Source organism: Anticarsia gemmatalis, chromosome 4 (assembly GCF_050436995.1).
Source record: "Anticarsia gemmatalis isolate Benzon Research Colony breed Stoneville strain chromosome 4, ilAntGemm2 primary, whole genome shotgun sequence".
Taxonomy (NCBI): Eukaryota; Metazoa; Arthropoda; class Insecta; order Lepidoptera; family Erebidae; genus Anticarsia; species Anticarsia gemmatalis.
The window spans coordinates 6,025,205-6,042,334 of record NC_134748.1 but is presented as its reverse complement, the minus strand read 5'-3'; the positions used below and the strand labels follow the sequence as shown (position 1 = coordinate 6,042,334).

At 36.5% G+C, this 17,130-nt stretch overlaps 1 protein-coding gene across 2 annotated transcripts; it reads left to right on the top strand.

The window, feature by feature from the left end:
- Window positions 1-10,420: 10,420 nt before the first annotated feature.
- On the top strand, window positions 10,421-17,018 carry phtm (cytochrome P450 enzyme phantom). 2 transcript variants are annotated; one of them, XM_076113288.1, is made up of 8 exons: window positions 10,421-11,297; window positions 12,826-13,150; window positions 13,219-13,364; window positions 13,931-14,130; window positions 14,241-14,691; window positions 15,119-15,265; window positions 15,806-15,980; window positions 16,780-17,018. In XM_076113288.1, the coding sequence occupies exons 2-8, from the start codon at window positions 12,832-12,834 to the stop codon at window positions 16,959-16,961; spliced, it is 1,620 nt and encodes a 539-aa protein (XP_075969403.1). In that variant the 5' UTR covers window positions 10,421-11,297; window positions 12,826-12,831; the 3' UTR covers window positions 16,962-17,018. The 2 variants fall into 2 exon arrangements, with proteins under 2 accessions (XP_075969403.1, XP_075969404.1); XM_076113289.1 differs by lacking the exon at window positions 10,421-11,297 and adding an exon at window positions 11,498-11,588.
- The last annotated feature ends 112 nt before the right edge of the window (window positions 17,019-17,130 follow it).

Here is a 17,130-nt window from a genome sequence, read left to right as displayed (position 1 = left end):
AGTGCAGTGCCCCAGGTTCTGAATTTCAGATAGTTATGTTGCATACAAACTCAACAATTGAATATGAAGTGCACGTATGTCGTGCTGGAACAACAATGTTTGTATTTTCTCTCGGACTTGTCGCTCGCATGTGACCATCCGAACTATTCAATGGAACTGACACAAGAAACTGTCATTAAAATATTAAGTGTGACAGAATAACCGATCTCCGTTGTCTTCTAATAGATACCTTTATTCGTATCGGATGCAGGATTTTGTAAAAAACCAACGAATTCCTGTTAAATCCGCACTGGCATGTGTTGTTCGTGCGTCGCGTGATCTACGTCTATGCGCATACAAATAATGTATGTAAGACGTTTGATTTTCACTTTCAGGTTGAGGAGAATACTCTTGTTTCCGAATCGTCATTTCATCACGCCGCATACACATTCTTTTGCCATAATATTATCGTTTGATAAGTTTAATTAATAACACTGCAGACCTAAACTCAACATGCCGCACATTGTTATACATATTTACAAACCGAAAGCGTTACATCAGAAATTAAAGTTACTTAATTAAAACAATAAATTCAATCTATTCGAACTAAATGGCAACTTCGAAAGTTAATGAACGTTATTTGAAAATTCGAGAGAATACATTGTTCATCGTACCATGGAATACGAAAGCGCTAGTTTTTATTTTCATTGAAAGTCGATTAATGTACCTAGATAGATAGCTACGTTGTGGAAGCGCGCGAGAAACAAACGAACAAGAGCGAACGGAAAAGAAAGTAAAAATGAGTGCATTGATACAAGAACTAGGCAAACATGTGGAGTGGCGAGAAATGTGTGCAAGCGAGTGCAGCGGTTTCATCTAGGGAGAAAAAGTGATGGCGATCGAACTGGAAACAGCAGAGATTTGGAGCGAGCGCGTATTGTTTGTAACCGCTGCGTTCCCGCGCCTCCGTGCACTTGTATTGCACATTTTTTCCCCTACTTCTTCACTTTCTTCTTTATGTACACTTTCTAGACTTTATGGTGAAATGTCTACGCTTTCTAACGTAACACTAGTGCAAGTTTTTCTTGCCACCTGCCATTTGTAATGAAAACGAGTTGATGCTGTCATTGATTCTGTGACTACTATCAATTTTATTTTTAAACGCAGTATGCACTCTCACAACATGACCTGCGGACGATCGCAGTACACGACCACGCGTTATAGACGATGACAGATGTTGTCAGTACGCAAAATAAACAACCTCTCTCCACATGTATACGCTTTGTAACGCTCGTATTTAGGTCACAGTCTCTGTGAAGGCTTGCTCTGGAAATCTGCATAGACGGATGTCGGTGCTATTAGATATTGTGAGTTTCTCTATCGGAGAAACTTTCGGAGTGAGCGAAGTGTGTCGGTCCGCGAGCCAGGCGGTGGTCGTGGTCGTGCATCCACGGAAATGGGTCCGCGACAATAAACTATAAAACATGTCTATGTAGGCCATCGCAGAGCCTTGCAAGAGCGGGATCGCCGACGCTTGTCGCTCGCCGAGCGCAAATGCAAATCGCTAGGAACTTTCTTCCGGCGCGTTTGTGAGAGGCCATTGTAACGATTTCTCCTGCGGAAGCGCACGATTGTTTTCCTCCAGAAACTTTGACCTGATTTGATACGATTAAGTGAAAATGTATTAATGTACCTATTATGGCATGGTCTAAAAATAAATGTGTGCGATTTATTTCATATTCGTTGGTTTGATGCAGTTATTATATTTTTTCTCTCAACACACAACACATCTGTGTCATTGGCCAGTGTTGTGTCTTGCCAAGGGTACTAAAGATGTTTTGGAAGTTCTATTTTGGTAACATATCATTAAGTTAAGCAGCGTGTAATGATATGTGTGATGGTGCGTCTGATTAGTGTTGAGCGTCGGTCGATGTGCTCCGACCACGACCCGCGCAATACGGGCGGCGCGCGGCGGGCGGCTGCGCCGGCGCATACGGCGCGTTGCTGCGGTAACCTACTTGGCGTGCATTGATCTCTTTGTTTGTAAACATGGCGTCGCCGTTGCCGCCGCCGCCCTCTACACTCAGTTAAGAATAAAAAGCTAATTTTTGGTTCTGTATCCAAGTAGTGGATCAGAGTATATTTTAGTTCAATGTTCTCATGTTACTGTGACCGCGTGACCGTGGGACTTTGGTCACAATAAATTCTGCAGCAAAAACTGCCCGTAGGCAACTAAAGGTTTTTATTCAACTTAATCAAAAGCCGTGATATAGTTAGTTTTTGTGAAACGTTATTTCATTAATCGGCAGAAATATAATGGCTCTGGTTACCGTGACGTGCATTTATTTGTCTTGTTTTACTTTTGTATCTCGTTTTCGTCGCTCACGCAGAGTTTGGCGTAAAACAAAAAGATGTGAACTACTTTAGCGCTTAAGAAATTTGCATATTTACTCAAATTGTCGTCTGAACAGTGGTGTGTGCATAAAGGACTCTACATTTTACTTTTCAAGTCGGGTGATATTTTATATTAAATTATGTAGATACACAGTTTTGTTGTCACTTTGTAATCGATAGCCATTCATTATTTTACTTTATGTGATGATTTCGTTTATATGTTAATGTGCAAGCGCTTCTTCCTAATATTTGACGTCTATTGAGCGCACATCGCGAGGTGTTCCCCAGAGCGTCTACGCATTTTTCAGTGGAAAAGTGGTCAGGTGAGTTGAATTGAGTCCAACTCTCGAGAACCCCAATATTTTGTGAGTATTTACTCGTCACGTAAGCCCAATGTTTTGAGACAAAATATTGACAAAAATGATTGCCAGTAAAATTTGCTTAAGTACAATTTGCTGGCCAAATATTCATCGTTTTAACATCACAACACTTCGTGCGTACATAAACAGTGCATGAGATCTGACCTCAATACTTGAATATTTATTCACACGGCGATGCTGATACTGAGCATTGAACGATCGGGTACATTGTCGACTGTATTGATCACGTATCTACGATCATTTGAAAGGGACTAATTTCTTTCAAACGCCGAAAGGACAGGTCGGTACCTCGCGACCGCCAAACGATCTCGACCCTCACGCCCGCTTCATTACGTAAGCTGCCGCGCCTCTTAGCCTAAGAGCTGATCCCTTCACATTGTCAAGGGTTATTGAACCGGTACCATTCTGCTCTACCTCCAAAGAATGCAAGGACATCGATGGCCCGTTGGGTGCGAGTGACTCGATTCGGACGAACGAGCTTCACTTGTTGGCTTATGCACCGCTTATTTCTGTACCTGCTTCTTCTTCTAATATTTAGAAATATTGACACTCACGTCACAACTCATTTCATCGAAGGTGCAAATGAAGTGAACATTATTTAAAACGTTTTCTTAACGATAAAACATAAGTGGCGCGGTCACTGTTTGCTACCAGATACTACATAGAAGTTGCGAAATGTCAATTTAAATGCTACATACGAAAGCTTATTAAAGTATAACACAGAACAAATAAGTACATTATAAAATGCTTTCATTAGTGTTTTCGCAGATATCGAGACTGGACAAATGACTACCTGAGTTCATCAAACTTGTTAATCGGAAAGATAGTAATTAAAATAGGTACTTCCAACTTTAATTGTTGTTTACTACCCTATACGTTGGACGATCACAATTATGAATCAATTAAGTTGAGTTAAAGTCTTAACAAAGATAATATATTGATCATTGACTCTGTGTTGAAAGATATTTCAAAAGCTACGTCACCGTAGAAAGTATAGTGCAATTAAGGTTGCAAAAAGTATAAATAACTCGAGAAAGTTAATTAACACGTTAACTGCCAAGATAAAAAAATACAAAATTTTATGACGTCATTTTTTTATTTTTCTGAAATGTAACATATTGACATAAATTACGATAATTGATCATGTCGTATTAATTTCCATGATTATTTATGTAAGATTTAGGTAAAAATAAATTTGTCAGGCATATGTGACTGACAAAGCCCAAACGGTATAAAATATACCTATTGCGCCATGTCAGGCATTTTGTCAGGCATTGTCATGAAACAAGTAATAATATTGCGGCCGCGCGTATTTTGCATTTGCGCGGGAAAACTTTTCGTTCACTGCGGGCTGCGATCGGTTGACTGTAAGTACCTAAATAGTTCGCTCCTTGCACGTTGCAACCTGTCGGGGGTCTCTAGCATGCAGTAAATGCATTTTTTTAGTCGTTGCTAAATAGTTGTCGAAGTAGGCGCGTAAATTTATTGCTCTCAGATAAAGATATTTATGTGACGATAACTATTACTAATAATGTCGATTATTGATAATATGGATGATTTTGAACTATCGTTACTTGATCTACAAGTTATTGACGAACTGGAAAAGCAAAATTTGACTCAAAGTAAAAAATAAATAAAAAAAAATCAAATGTAAAAAAATCTCGTAAATATTGCTCGAGGTGTTATAAGATTAATGTAGAAACAGTGGATAGAAATCATGCGAGAAGGAAAACGAAGCAAGTAAATACCTATTGTCCAAATTGTCCCAATGAACCACATTATTGTCTAAAATGTTTCAATGAAGAACATAAAAAAATTAAAAATTTTGTTTTTCTTCTAATACTATTTATTTTATTTTATTTCTAATTCTCTCAGCGGTAACGCCGATAATAATGTTATTATTTCGCCAAATAAAAAGCATTTGCAAAATTTCATATTGTCGTATTTTATTTTTCCTATTTAATTTTCGTTCCAATCATGAAAATGGTGGGCCAAGCTGCACATAGTTTCTCTGGGGCCTTGTCAGTCAATTACCGTAAAGAAAAATGCGATAAACGTGCCAGACGGCTCCTTGGGTTGATTTGAAATATATGCATCTGCGTCAGTCCCCCGTGTCTGACATGGCCCTAACAGATACTAGGTGCGTCAGGTACCGGTGCCTGACGTGGCAGTTAACGTGTTAAAAATAATATTTTCATGTTATTTGTGTATTTCGTTGCTTTCTTTTAGTCCAATAAAGTTCTTACCATATGGAAATTACCTTATAAACTTGTCTATCAAGCCACTACATTACCTTAACAGTTTTAATACGAAAAAGAAAATAAATAAAATAACAAAAGACTTCCTTGTAACATACTTAGTTGTTGTGTAGTACTATGTGTAAGCTCATCAGTATTCAATGAATACGGGAAGTTTTAATTGATTCATAGCTATTTTTAGCGTTTGCTGTGTATTTTCCTGCGTCAAGTAAGATATAAATAGCTCGATCACCCATATAGAATATTCCTGGAATTTCTCTATTATTGTGCAACAGCTGCACCAGCCAGGGGTAAAAAGCCTTGAATACATTGACCCCCGTCGCTAGGACTGGTCGACTACCTTTTTCGCGCTAACTAAAAATAAAAGAAGGAAGACGTATACATGGGATGCAGGCATTCTAGACTGTGCTCGTGAGGGTAAGGGAGCAAAAAGAATCCAGTCTGTTCAGTGGCCTGCACCCGAGTGGACGACCGCCGGCGGCTCGTCGACTGCCTCCACTATATAAATAGTTGATCTGTAACGCCCAACTGCATACACGTTTGTAAGTAAAAGAGAATAGAGACAGGCTTCGATTGAGATCTGGCTCGCTGCGCTCATTGACAAGAGCGCCTCATTAGAGATTCCATTGAGTGAATGCTGAATGTGCGCCGCACTCCGCGATGAAGTTATTGACTTTGGTCAGCGATGAGCATAATGAGACGAACATTCCACTCACGCTGAGGGCCGACACGTCCGACTAGTTTTGATATCTGCACTTTTTATCGATTAACGCTCCACTTAAAGTAGACGAGAAATGTATTTACACATTCAGAATAGATTTATATCTCGTACACCGAATATTAAATCGTGACATATATTAATTGGTATACAACGTGTGTACCTGCAAGGTATAAGGAAAATATCCACTTTTTATTACAAGGTTGCAGGCGCGTAAACTGCTCAAATGCATTTTAATAATTATCTAGGAAATAACGTGCTGAAAGGTAGGTATAAAGAAAAAAATATTTCATGTATCAGCGAGTTGAAAATCGACTTGGAAACTGATTTCGGCTTTTGGCTTGTCCTGTTTGATCCGAACGGCTCGATAAAACGTAAATGTCCTTTTAAGTGCTATGCGTGCAGTTTTGCGGGCGTCCACCTCATGTTTAACCTTGCATTGTGTCAGTAACACTGGCCGCGGGATAACTGTACGGTGGCTGAATGAGAATGGCTAAAAGAGCCTCGAGTGCTCTGCAAAGCTCTGGATCCGTCGCGCGCTGCTATTGTTTCTTAACGACCCTCGCCACGGTTTAATCTGCCGTTCCAGCGCTGAAATGGCAGATAATATCACGTAATTTTTAATTACATCTAAGAGTATGACTTATTCTATACAAAAATCGTACAAGGAATTTGTATCTCATAGAGCAAAGAGCAAGATAAAATGTTTACGATGAACAATAAAGAAGTCTCGCGAGTCGTACCGCCAGTCCTTTGTTGTCTCGTCCTAATTAATTTCATATTATGAATTACCACGCAGTCATTTAACTAAAACTAGGTTATAACAAAAATAGGTTACAAATTGATTCGCCAGTCTAAGCCTACCTTGTTAAGTGCCAAATTAATTTGGTATGGCAATTGGTAGAGATTGTGGGTGGAATATTTATGGTCTATCATTTTAGGTGCTGAGTTTCAAATTGAAACAAATGGAAATTTACATCCAAACATATATTTTCTCAGGCACACTTTATACGTATACCGGCCGAATATCGCGAAAGGGACGTCAGGAAGTCAAAAAAAAAAGGGACAGCTAGAGTAATGTAAGAATTATTCACTTTTCACTCTTACAAAGATAAAATACAACTTTTACGTATGACCTAGACTACAAAGTAGCTTTTAATTTGTTGACTGTCCACAATCGTTCAATAAATCGGTCAATTCACACAAGTGAACACCATTATATAGTATTGTTAACACTCTCGCAGTCACACGCTGTTTAAGGGTAAGAGAATTAACAATAAACAATAAAATAAATGATAACATAAAAATTTGCATACATTTATTTTCTGAAGAGTCAGGTAAAGCTTCGCTAGTCTCGAGTTTGAAGTTTGTGGTATGAAATGTTACATGTTCCCTTCAACAAATATTATCATTTTGATTGCTGAGAGACTGAGCAGGTCAAGTAATAATATGTTTTCTTTTGTAGCTGATTAGTGTATCAGTAGAACGATACTCTACAGTTGGTACTATCGAGTATTAAAAGTTTGAAATGCCAAACTTGCGATACTCGATAGTACCGATTGTAGATAATCGCGATACAGATCTGTTGCAGTATAGATGGTTTCTACGTATTAATGTAAATGACAGAGAACATACGTAAAGAGATATTTGCGAATTCGTGGTAGGTATATAAATATAACAAAAATATAATTATTTTAAGCCTAAATTATTTGGAGATAACGAATGCTGCGAGTATTTTATCAGTACTAAATATATCTTTTAAAAAAACATATTTAACTTCATCTCGTTTAGTTTACATAATACACATATAAATATTAATAAAATCAGTGGCACGTGGTGTAGTTAATGCTTAGCATTAGTCGATACTAAGTGAGTTGATCGTTATGATTGGTCCGATAACAACCAGCTCGGCCGCTGACCGGCCTTCACACTTCGCGCCGCCTGCGCCCGCGACTGCACGACCTCGCCCGTCCGTCTCACAGACCCCCCCCCCCCAACCTAACTCTTTTGTATCACTATACATCTTGATTTTTTTATTCAGTTTCTTAAATAATCATAATTACCTTATTGTTCCAGTAACAATTACATTATCTACGTTCTTGTGATATAAATTTAAAGTTTAAGGTTGCGTCGGTACAAGTGCGTTCACTATGACTGTACCAAATGCACTCGCATTGTACCGTGCGACCTTTTTCTGAAAATAAATGTTTGTTTTTTATAAGTACCTACATTTATTTTTAGGGTTTGTCTGTTTGTAGATAAGAGTCTATAGGAATATACTAGGTAGGTAAGCATAAGACTTTACATAATCTTGTAAATTGCGCTGAGCCTGATTTTTTTCAAATGTAACAAGATGAAGTGTCTGACCTATTATTATTTATCAATAGTATGCCCCTCTTGCATATGCAATATGTCACCTGAAACACATATATTTTTTATATAATTATAGAAGTGGAATATCCTTGTATTTTCCAATAGGCACTATTGATTGAAGATGTCTCAAAGATTAGTCTAAAATGTAAACATAGATTTTCAAAAGAAACACAGTATAAATATCAGATATCTATCCTTCAGTAGGACGTGAATGCTCATTTATTACGATTAAAGTTTCTTTTCGGCGATGTCTTGAAAAAAGTTCAGGTGCATAGTTATACTCGTAACCAGTCGTACGTAACTCGGTCCTGTATGACAAGATGTATGGATGTGAGTGAGGCAAAGAAAATTTGTAAGAATCGTACTAAGTGGCGTTCTTTAGTCTCTGCCTACCCCTATGGGAAAAGGCCGTGATATTATGTATGTACGAAAAGTGGAGTCTTAAGGCTTTACATTAATTAAAGTATGATTTACTTACAAAACTTTCAAGTTTGCAAGGTTTACTCATTACTGAAGATGTTCTCACGCATTATAGCAAGATATAATTTATTTCTTAAATACGTATAATGCTATAAGGCTTTGGTGAAGCTTTACTCACAAACTTCTGCAAGAAAATTGTAATGCCATCAAAAACATTCTGTAAAAACCTCAAGTCTCGCCGTAAAAAGTTGTGAGATCTATATAATACCAAGTCGTTTAATCTATTTAGTCTCTACTTAAAGGACCTTCTGTCTTAAGTTATTACGTATGTTATTATCATGCCAATTTAAAAAAAAAATACCTTTAAAACAAATAGACCGACCTGGCCATCGCATAATTTGATTATTAGTATGTACCACACTACACAGCACGACAAGAAGTTACTGATGTCCTGAAATGTTTATGGCGAATTTGTGTTTTCTTGCGATGACCAAGTCGATCTATTTGTTTTAAAGGTATTTTTTTTTTAAATTGGCATGATAATAACATACGTAATAACTTAAGACAGAAGGTCCTTTAAGTAGAGACTAAATAGATTAAACGACTTGGTATTATATAGATCTCACAACTTTTTACGGCGAGACTTGAGGTTTTTACAGAATGTTTTTGATGGCATCTCACTTCTTTTTGTAGAGCGAACATAAGTCCAATTTGTATGGAAAGACGTTTTTATTTCATAATTCAACATATTTTCCTATGGGAATGTTGTTCAGTTTCATGGGCTAAACACCCTTCCCCACCCTATACCCCCTCCCGTTATGCCTCATATAGTAGGTACCTATTTACACCTATTTATTTTATTTTCTACAGTAATAATAATTCATTAACTGCAAATGTAACCTTGTAATCTTATACATTTATATGGGATTACAAAGTTATTGTTGCAGTTGGTGTATTTAGAAAACTGGACCGAAATTAGAAAATATTTAATTTTTCCCATGATTAAGAAACTAAACCCTATTTGTATTCAAAATTTTAAGCTTCTAAGTCTGCTAGAAGTACCTTAGACTTTTGATGATCGGTGAGTCAGTGAGTCAGTGAATCAGTGAGTGACAAAATTCAAAATTTTAACAAGTTGTAATTTTTAAACCACTGGTTCAAATTGACTGAAATTTTAAATATACCGTGTTTATACAATGACTGATTAGTTGCTGAAAATCCAGGCTTCTTGTTTTATCCACAACGAAATTATAGGGGTGTCAAAAATAGCCCGAACTGCTTCGAGAAAAGGATGTTACGGCCGTGCCGCTTTTTTTTGCTCGACTTGCGGGGGCACTTCCGTGCCCCCAGATATTACTTGCATTTAGCTAGTAGCTAAATACAAGTAGTTTGCAGAAATGTTTATTAAATAGTTAGAAATGTCAAACATTTTTCATACGATTTGTGCCTCCTGAAACATATTTTTCAGTAAAGATTTGAATACTTAATATTTTTTGCAATGGTAAATTTATCTAATGAAATACGTATTTTTTATGTATCTATGCATAGTTTGTTTAATTCATAAAATCATGTCTTTTTCCTATAGGGGTAGGCAGAGACTAAAGAGCGCAAATTTGTACCGACTTGGTTTTTAACTATGTATGCATAAGGAAAACAATATTTCATATTTTTACAAATTCTATGATGTTACTTCGTGTTACCTACGTATGTTACTGATATAACAATGTAAATCAAAGGGGAAAAAGTCCGTTTACGTAAATAAGCTATGACGTGTGTTTTTATTTCCTTTTCAGATAATGGATAAGTGCGAATGCGGGATAGTTCCATGTGTTCCGTGGCAAGAACACGATTACTCTACACAATGTTACCTTTATTTATATTTTTCTAGGATTTATCACTTTAACGCTAATATAGTTTACTTTTTTTAAAATTATTAGCCGTTTTGTTAAAAATATTGCGGGCTCCAAACTTCTATGTATAATTTTTATAAGTGACTTATGTTCTCTATTCGATATCTTAATATTATAGTTTTCCTTTTGAAAATGGACTAACACGACGTAATGAATGAATGTTATGAATTCGGCCTTCTACCTTATGAATAGTAATCTTCTTCGCTATTATGTAAGTTAAATCTTTATTTTACGGGTAAGTTGTTTTAATAATAACACTGTTGCTTCGTTTGCTAAACAACAAGATGAGGATGTAATAGATAACATATGTATGTAGGTACTCTGTCGAAGTTTCGAATAGCGAACATTCTAGGAGGATTCCCAAAATTTCTAACTGTATAAAAATAAGTTAACATCGAAGCTGAATACTTTTGCGTACAAATTAGCGCTTACCTGCGCAAAGTATATGAGACAGGGAGAACGTGAACCGATCTTTTGGTGAACACCAAAAAAATGTTTACATTGACAATTTAGCACCAACAATATTTTTGTTCGTATTAAAGGATCGGCCAATGGATGCTGAACTGCAATCAAAATGCGAACGCTTTTAAACTTATCGGAATACGATCTCTGGAAGGGACCGATAATAAATTTGAAATTCAATTAAAATTTAAAAACCAAATTTCTTCTTCCAATTCAAATTTGGGATTATAATTTTTGAATTATCCCGCTATTGTTGCACTTGGAGCAGTCGCTGGTAGTCAAGCCACGTGATCAGAGGCCCCGCGCAAGATAGGTGGCGCGTCGCCGGCACTCCTCGTTCCGAGATTAAATAGTATTTCGTGTAATTTCTGTGCTTGCATCCTGAAATCATAAGTAAAATCAGGTGAGTGTAACTTATTTACATTGTGTTTAACTCATAAATTGATATGTCCTTAGTTAAATTGATTTATTGCAACAAGTTATCACAAAAAGTTATTAAAGCGAGCGTCACGTTGTTTTTTTGTGTTATACGGTTGGCACCACTGATCGTGATACCATAGACACGATAGAGATATGAATGAATGACGTTTGGACGCTGTGTCGTCAATTACGAAAGTTCTTATCTTTATTGCTGTTTATTTAACAAAATACATGTACTTGCGATTTTTTGTACGTAGCTCCAGTGACGTACAAGGTGAGCTATCGTTTTTATATATCGTTTAAAAATATCGCTATAAAATTCGCTCATTTGAACTTCTCAAATTTAAGATAATGCTAATTGCTGTAGTCTTTCGTCATTAAACTATTTAATTTTGAATTTAAATAAAATTTGATGATATCAACATGAAGTTTATAAATGCAATATGGTAACCGAAAACGTACAAAAGAAAATACATAAAACACAAATAATAGTTGTCATATATTATTTATTCATTTTATATTATATTTTATAAATACCCTCATTTTTCATTTTGCGTAACAAGTGTTATAAAGCAACATCTGCTACGAGAATGAATCTTGTATTACGAAAGACTTCACAAAGATAGAAATGAAAGCTTTTAAAAACGTACTTACCTAGAAACAACTAATATCTAACAATGGCTTTAAAACATAATTTTATAATAAAAGCGAACTCGCGATATCTAGCCACTTACGTTGTTTCAACAATTCGTGACGTGTTTATAAACTAGCTTATACGCACGGTACCGCCCGCGTCAAATATGTGTAAAATTGAAAATGAAATATAAAGTTATGCAGAGCTTTATCTATGCAATTTGATTGATTTTAAAAAATACAACTATGCCAGTAGATTAAATTCCGACAAGAAAAAATGAATTCGGTACAAATTGGAGATAACATTTTGCAATCAAGAAACACTGCAAATATATCTGATTACGTTTATTTAGCAACTCTATAATAAATGCCAGGAACACGATAACGGTGCATATTAAAGGATAATATGGCATTTTATTTATTAGGTAAAACATCAAAACTTCAACTTCAAATAGATTTGTATAAGATAAAATAATGTAATATATTATTATCATTAAAGAAACTTTATTATTGTAACTATCTTCTAAATAGGTACGGCGTCTTAGCTGTGAAAGCTCGACAGATATATAAGCAGCCAGACAGAAAAATTCGGGTAACCGATTCACATTAATCTCTTTGGTGTCTATTTTAAAAGTCACTATTTGGCATAAAATTAATCACTTCTATTTTTTGTGTTGTACCTGCTACCGGATAATTTACATTTCTGGAGTCGAGACTTATGTGAGAACAAAGGGCAGACAAAGAGTCAGCAGACCTTTTTTTACAAACATTGAGTGTGTTCCGTTCAAAGTTCTCGAGCGTTCGAGACATCTTTTTGCGTAGATTCTCATCTACTGTTTAATAGGTTAATAACATGCACGAAATGTCTTTTGTTTTAGTTCAAGATGGACCTTTTATTCTTATTCATGTGCACGTTCGTCGGCGGGTTTTGGATATGTAAAAAACTAAAAGAATGGCAGACTCGGCCTCCTGGACCTTGGGGACTGCCAATCCTAGGTTATTTACCTTTCATCGATCGCCATCAACCTCATCTAACGCTGACAAAATTATCTAAGGATTATGGTCCAATCTACGGTATTGATATGGGCAGCGTGTACACGGTCGTACTTTCAGACCATAAACTAATAAGAGAAGCTTTTTCAAGGGACAGCTTTTCTGGAAGAGCACCGTTGTTTTTGACTCACGGCATTATGCAAGGAAATGGTAAGAAAATAACGATATTACTTTCAGACGAACGATTGGTTCTCTGTTCACGTACAATGTTGTTGTAGGTATTATTTGTGCCGAGGGAGGGCTGTGGAAGGACCAAAGAAAGTTGGTAACTACTTGGCTAAAAAGCTTCGGCATGAGTAAACACAGCGTGTCGCGGGAAAAGTTGGAGAAACGGATCGCGTCGGGGGTGTATGAACTGTTGGAAGTAAGATTATTCTTTTACATTAAATATTACAATATTTAGCAGACGACTAAAGTTACCGCCAAAAGGTCGTACCTAATATAATATTTAAATATTTTAATGATTTATGTTATGGATGCGATGTCTGCCAAAAGTTCTTTATTTTTCATATTCATGTTGTCGTTTTGACCTCTGAGCATTAGTAACCTTTCGCAAATAAATTAATTCCTAGAATTTAGTTCACTGTCCTATTTATTGATAGGTGTAGGTCAAAAGGCTAACATTAATACTAATGTGGCCTTTCGATGACATTGCTTGACTCTTTAAATAAAACCTTCAACTTTTGCATCTAGAACAACATTCATGTGCATTTTAAGTTAATCAGTGTGAGCGCAGATAATCTGCATCCTTGCCCAGTTACAATATTATTAGTTTAGTCTAGATTACATTTAATAAGTTCTGACCGCATCATAAAAACATCTATAAGATAGTCTTATACTACGAGTACAAGTGCACGATTTCAATCAGAATACCAATTGATTTTGAAATATCTATGTGCCAATGATCATAAAAACCTTAATGTATTTTAGAACGTGGAAAAAGCTGGTGGCTCACCAATGGATCTACCTCGTATGCTCTCCAATTCCTTAGGAAATGTCGTCAATGAAATCATATTCGGGTTCAAATTTCCACCGGAGGATAAGACTTGGCATTGGTTTAGACAAATTCAAGAGGAGGGGTGTCACGAAATGGGTGTCGCCGGTGTTGTCAACTTTTTACCGTTTGTAAGGTAATGCCAGTCATTTTATCAAAGCATTACACTACATTATGATGCTTTCATGGAACTTATTGGAAAACTGAGAGCGCGAAAATATTTATTTCAACAATAACCTTTTTTAGATTTATTTCATCATCAACCCGAAAGACGATAGAAGTCCTGACACGTGGACAGGCTCAAACGCACAGACTCTACGCAAGCATCATTGAAAAACGACGAAAAATGATTGGTATTACAAAACCAAAAGGAGCAGCTTATCCTTTGCACGACAATCTATTTGACGAACATCCGGAGGGCCATATAAAATGTATCAAGTACAGCAAGCACGCCTCCAATACAGAGGAACATTACTTCGACCCGAATATTTTGATTCCAACTGATGGCGAGTGTATTCTGGACAACTTCCTTCAGGAGCAGAAGAAACGGTTTGAAAGTGGGGATGAAAATGCTCGCTACACATCCGACGAGCAATTGCTTTACTTATTAGCTGATATGTTTGGAGCTGGTCTTGATACCACGTCAGTTACCTTAGCCTGGTTCTTACTGTATATGGCCCTTTATCCCGAGGAACAGGTGAATTTATTCGCACAAATTATACAATAGTCTTTGTTAAAACATAATATTTTTCATAATTGAATGTCAAGTCAGTCACCATGTCGCTTAGTCGACTTGACAGGTTGATGTTCTACCACTCACTAACCACCGTTTAATATGATAAAAGTATATACAAAATGCAGACACATTTCTCAGCAAAGCGTATTTTAATAAAAAGAGGTATGCAGGGATAGTATGTAGTATATTTAATATATAAAATTGCTGGTGCGACGCGAACGAGAATATCGAAGTTGGGTCGCGTAGGGAAAACGATTAGGTTATTTTTTATCGTAGGAAATGTACTGTCGGAATTGTTTCGCTATTCCCTTATACGAATGCTAAAATGTTGTTTTCCTTTTATAAACCACATCGTTCTTTTAGGTAACTAAATATTTTTTACTTTCAGGAAAAAGTTCGCAAAGAAATTCTTTCAGAATGCCCGAATGAAGACGAAATTGATAGTTCTAGGTTGCCTCAGCTAATGGCAGCCATTTGTGAGACTCAACGTATTCGGTCCATTGTGCCGGTCGGCATTCCCCACGGCTGTGTAGAAGTAAGTACCTACACAGAAGTCAGTCCATTAGATCGACATGTTTTAAATTTCCCACAGGGAATTCCCAAAGGGGAAAGCAACGCGTAACAACTATTGATGACCCGTAAACGATCGATATTGGTATTAGGTACATAAGCTTAAGGAAACTATAACTTAGAATATTTTTACTTTTCACGCAAAATTATTACGCGTTATCAATCATTAATTTGTAAATATGCACATTTAGTTACAGTTTAAATAAGTATTATCATAAGACTTTTTATGAAAATTATATTGCAGTAAATGGTATTCATATTGTGAAAGCTTAACTCGTATCTCGTTTCGTGTTTATTGGCGTAGTTAAGATAAAACCTTTTGAAGGGGTAGAGACTGCGACGCTGTTTAATAAAACGCAAACTGTTAAATCGAAGTAAGTGTTCTTTTTAATTAAAAGTTAGGAATCTAGAAATAAATATAACGTTGTTTACTCTCCCGTAAAACTTAACATTTGGTAAAAGGAACTTGCTGTAAAAAAATAATATCACTTTGTTTCACTTTTAGACTACGTATTTAGGTGACTACGTCATTCCGAAAGGGGCTATGGTTATACCGCTTCAGTGGGCTCTACACATGGATCCTAAAGTATGGGACGAACCAGAGGAATTCAGACCAAGCCGTTTCTTAGCCGAGGATGGTAGTCTGCTGAAACCACAAGAGTTTATACCTTTTCAAACAGGTGAGGCGAACTTTTTGTACTCCTTATATACCTTTTATTCCTAACCTAACTTACTGCGATGCAAGGGAAACGGTTGTTTGTATTACAGTAGATATTACGAGCTTTCATTTAGAATACCGTCACCGCTTCAGACAGCTTGTCAGAGTAATCTCGACAGTAAATAAACTCCAGGTATGCTATGAGATATGACTGTCGTACATTTGTTATAGGCAGAATTGTTCCTTTTGTCTATTTGGACATACCGCAGTCTCGCTAGACAGCTACCAACGGCTGCTATAGTAGATAAAATCTGCGTCGTAGACATATGTTATGGGTTCCACATTTATTTCATCCAGACGGCCAGACGATTAAAATAAAATAAAATCGAGCTCGCTAAGCTTCCAAAACTACTTTTTAAAATTCTTTTTACGTTTTAAGCCAGACGTGGCAGTAAAAAAAGCAAATTCCATGGAGAGAAATTGTAAATTTATGACTGACTGCGCTTGATACAACTCTTGAGGGGAAATTCTCTTGCGGTTCCCGTAAATCCTTCGGTAGTAAAACGGGTACAGCTCTTTTGAGAACGGTACATTAAAAACATAATAACAATAATTGATAAATATTGAGCAAAAATAAATTATTTCAGTGTATGCGATTACGTTCTTTCTACAAAAGGTTGACAGCTATTAGTTTAATTCCAATTAAATTCCCTAGTTGAGTAGTGTGTTTCCTTTCACATTGTAAGTGGTTTAACCCAAGAAATACTTCGTACTTAGGTTTAAAGTTTAAAATACTACTTACATGTAATGTTTATTTCTAGGGAAGCGCATGTGTCCCGGTGATGAGTTATCTCGGATGCTGGCTTGCGGTTTAATCGCGCGGCTGTTTCGTCGCAGACGAGTACGACTAGCTTCCGAACCACCTTCCACTGAAGAAATGCAAGGCACCGTCGGTGTCACTCTTGCACCTCCACAAGCAGACTTTTATTGCGATCCTCTTTAAATTTAAATACACTGTGTGCTTTTCTTCAATCTTAATTTAGTCTTTAAATAAATAGTTTTCATAACTTTTTGTTTCGACCTCTCTTATAATTAAAAATCCTAACCAAACACTTGAATTCAGCAGTAACATTTGTCAGACTCTGTTGGAACTCTACAATCAGATTGTAGGG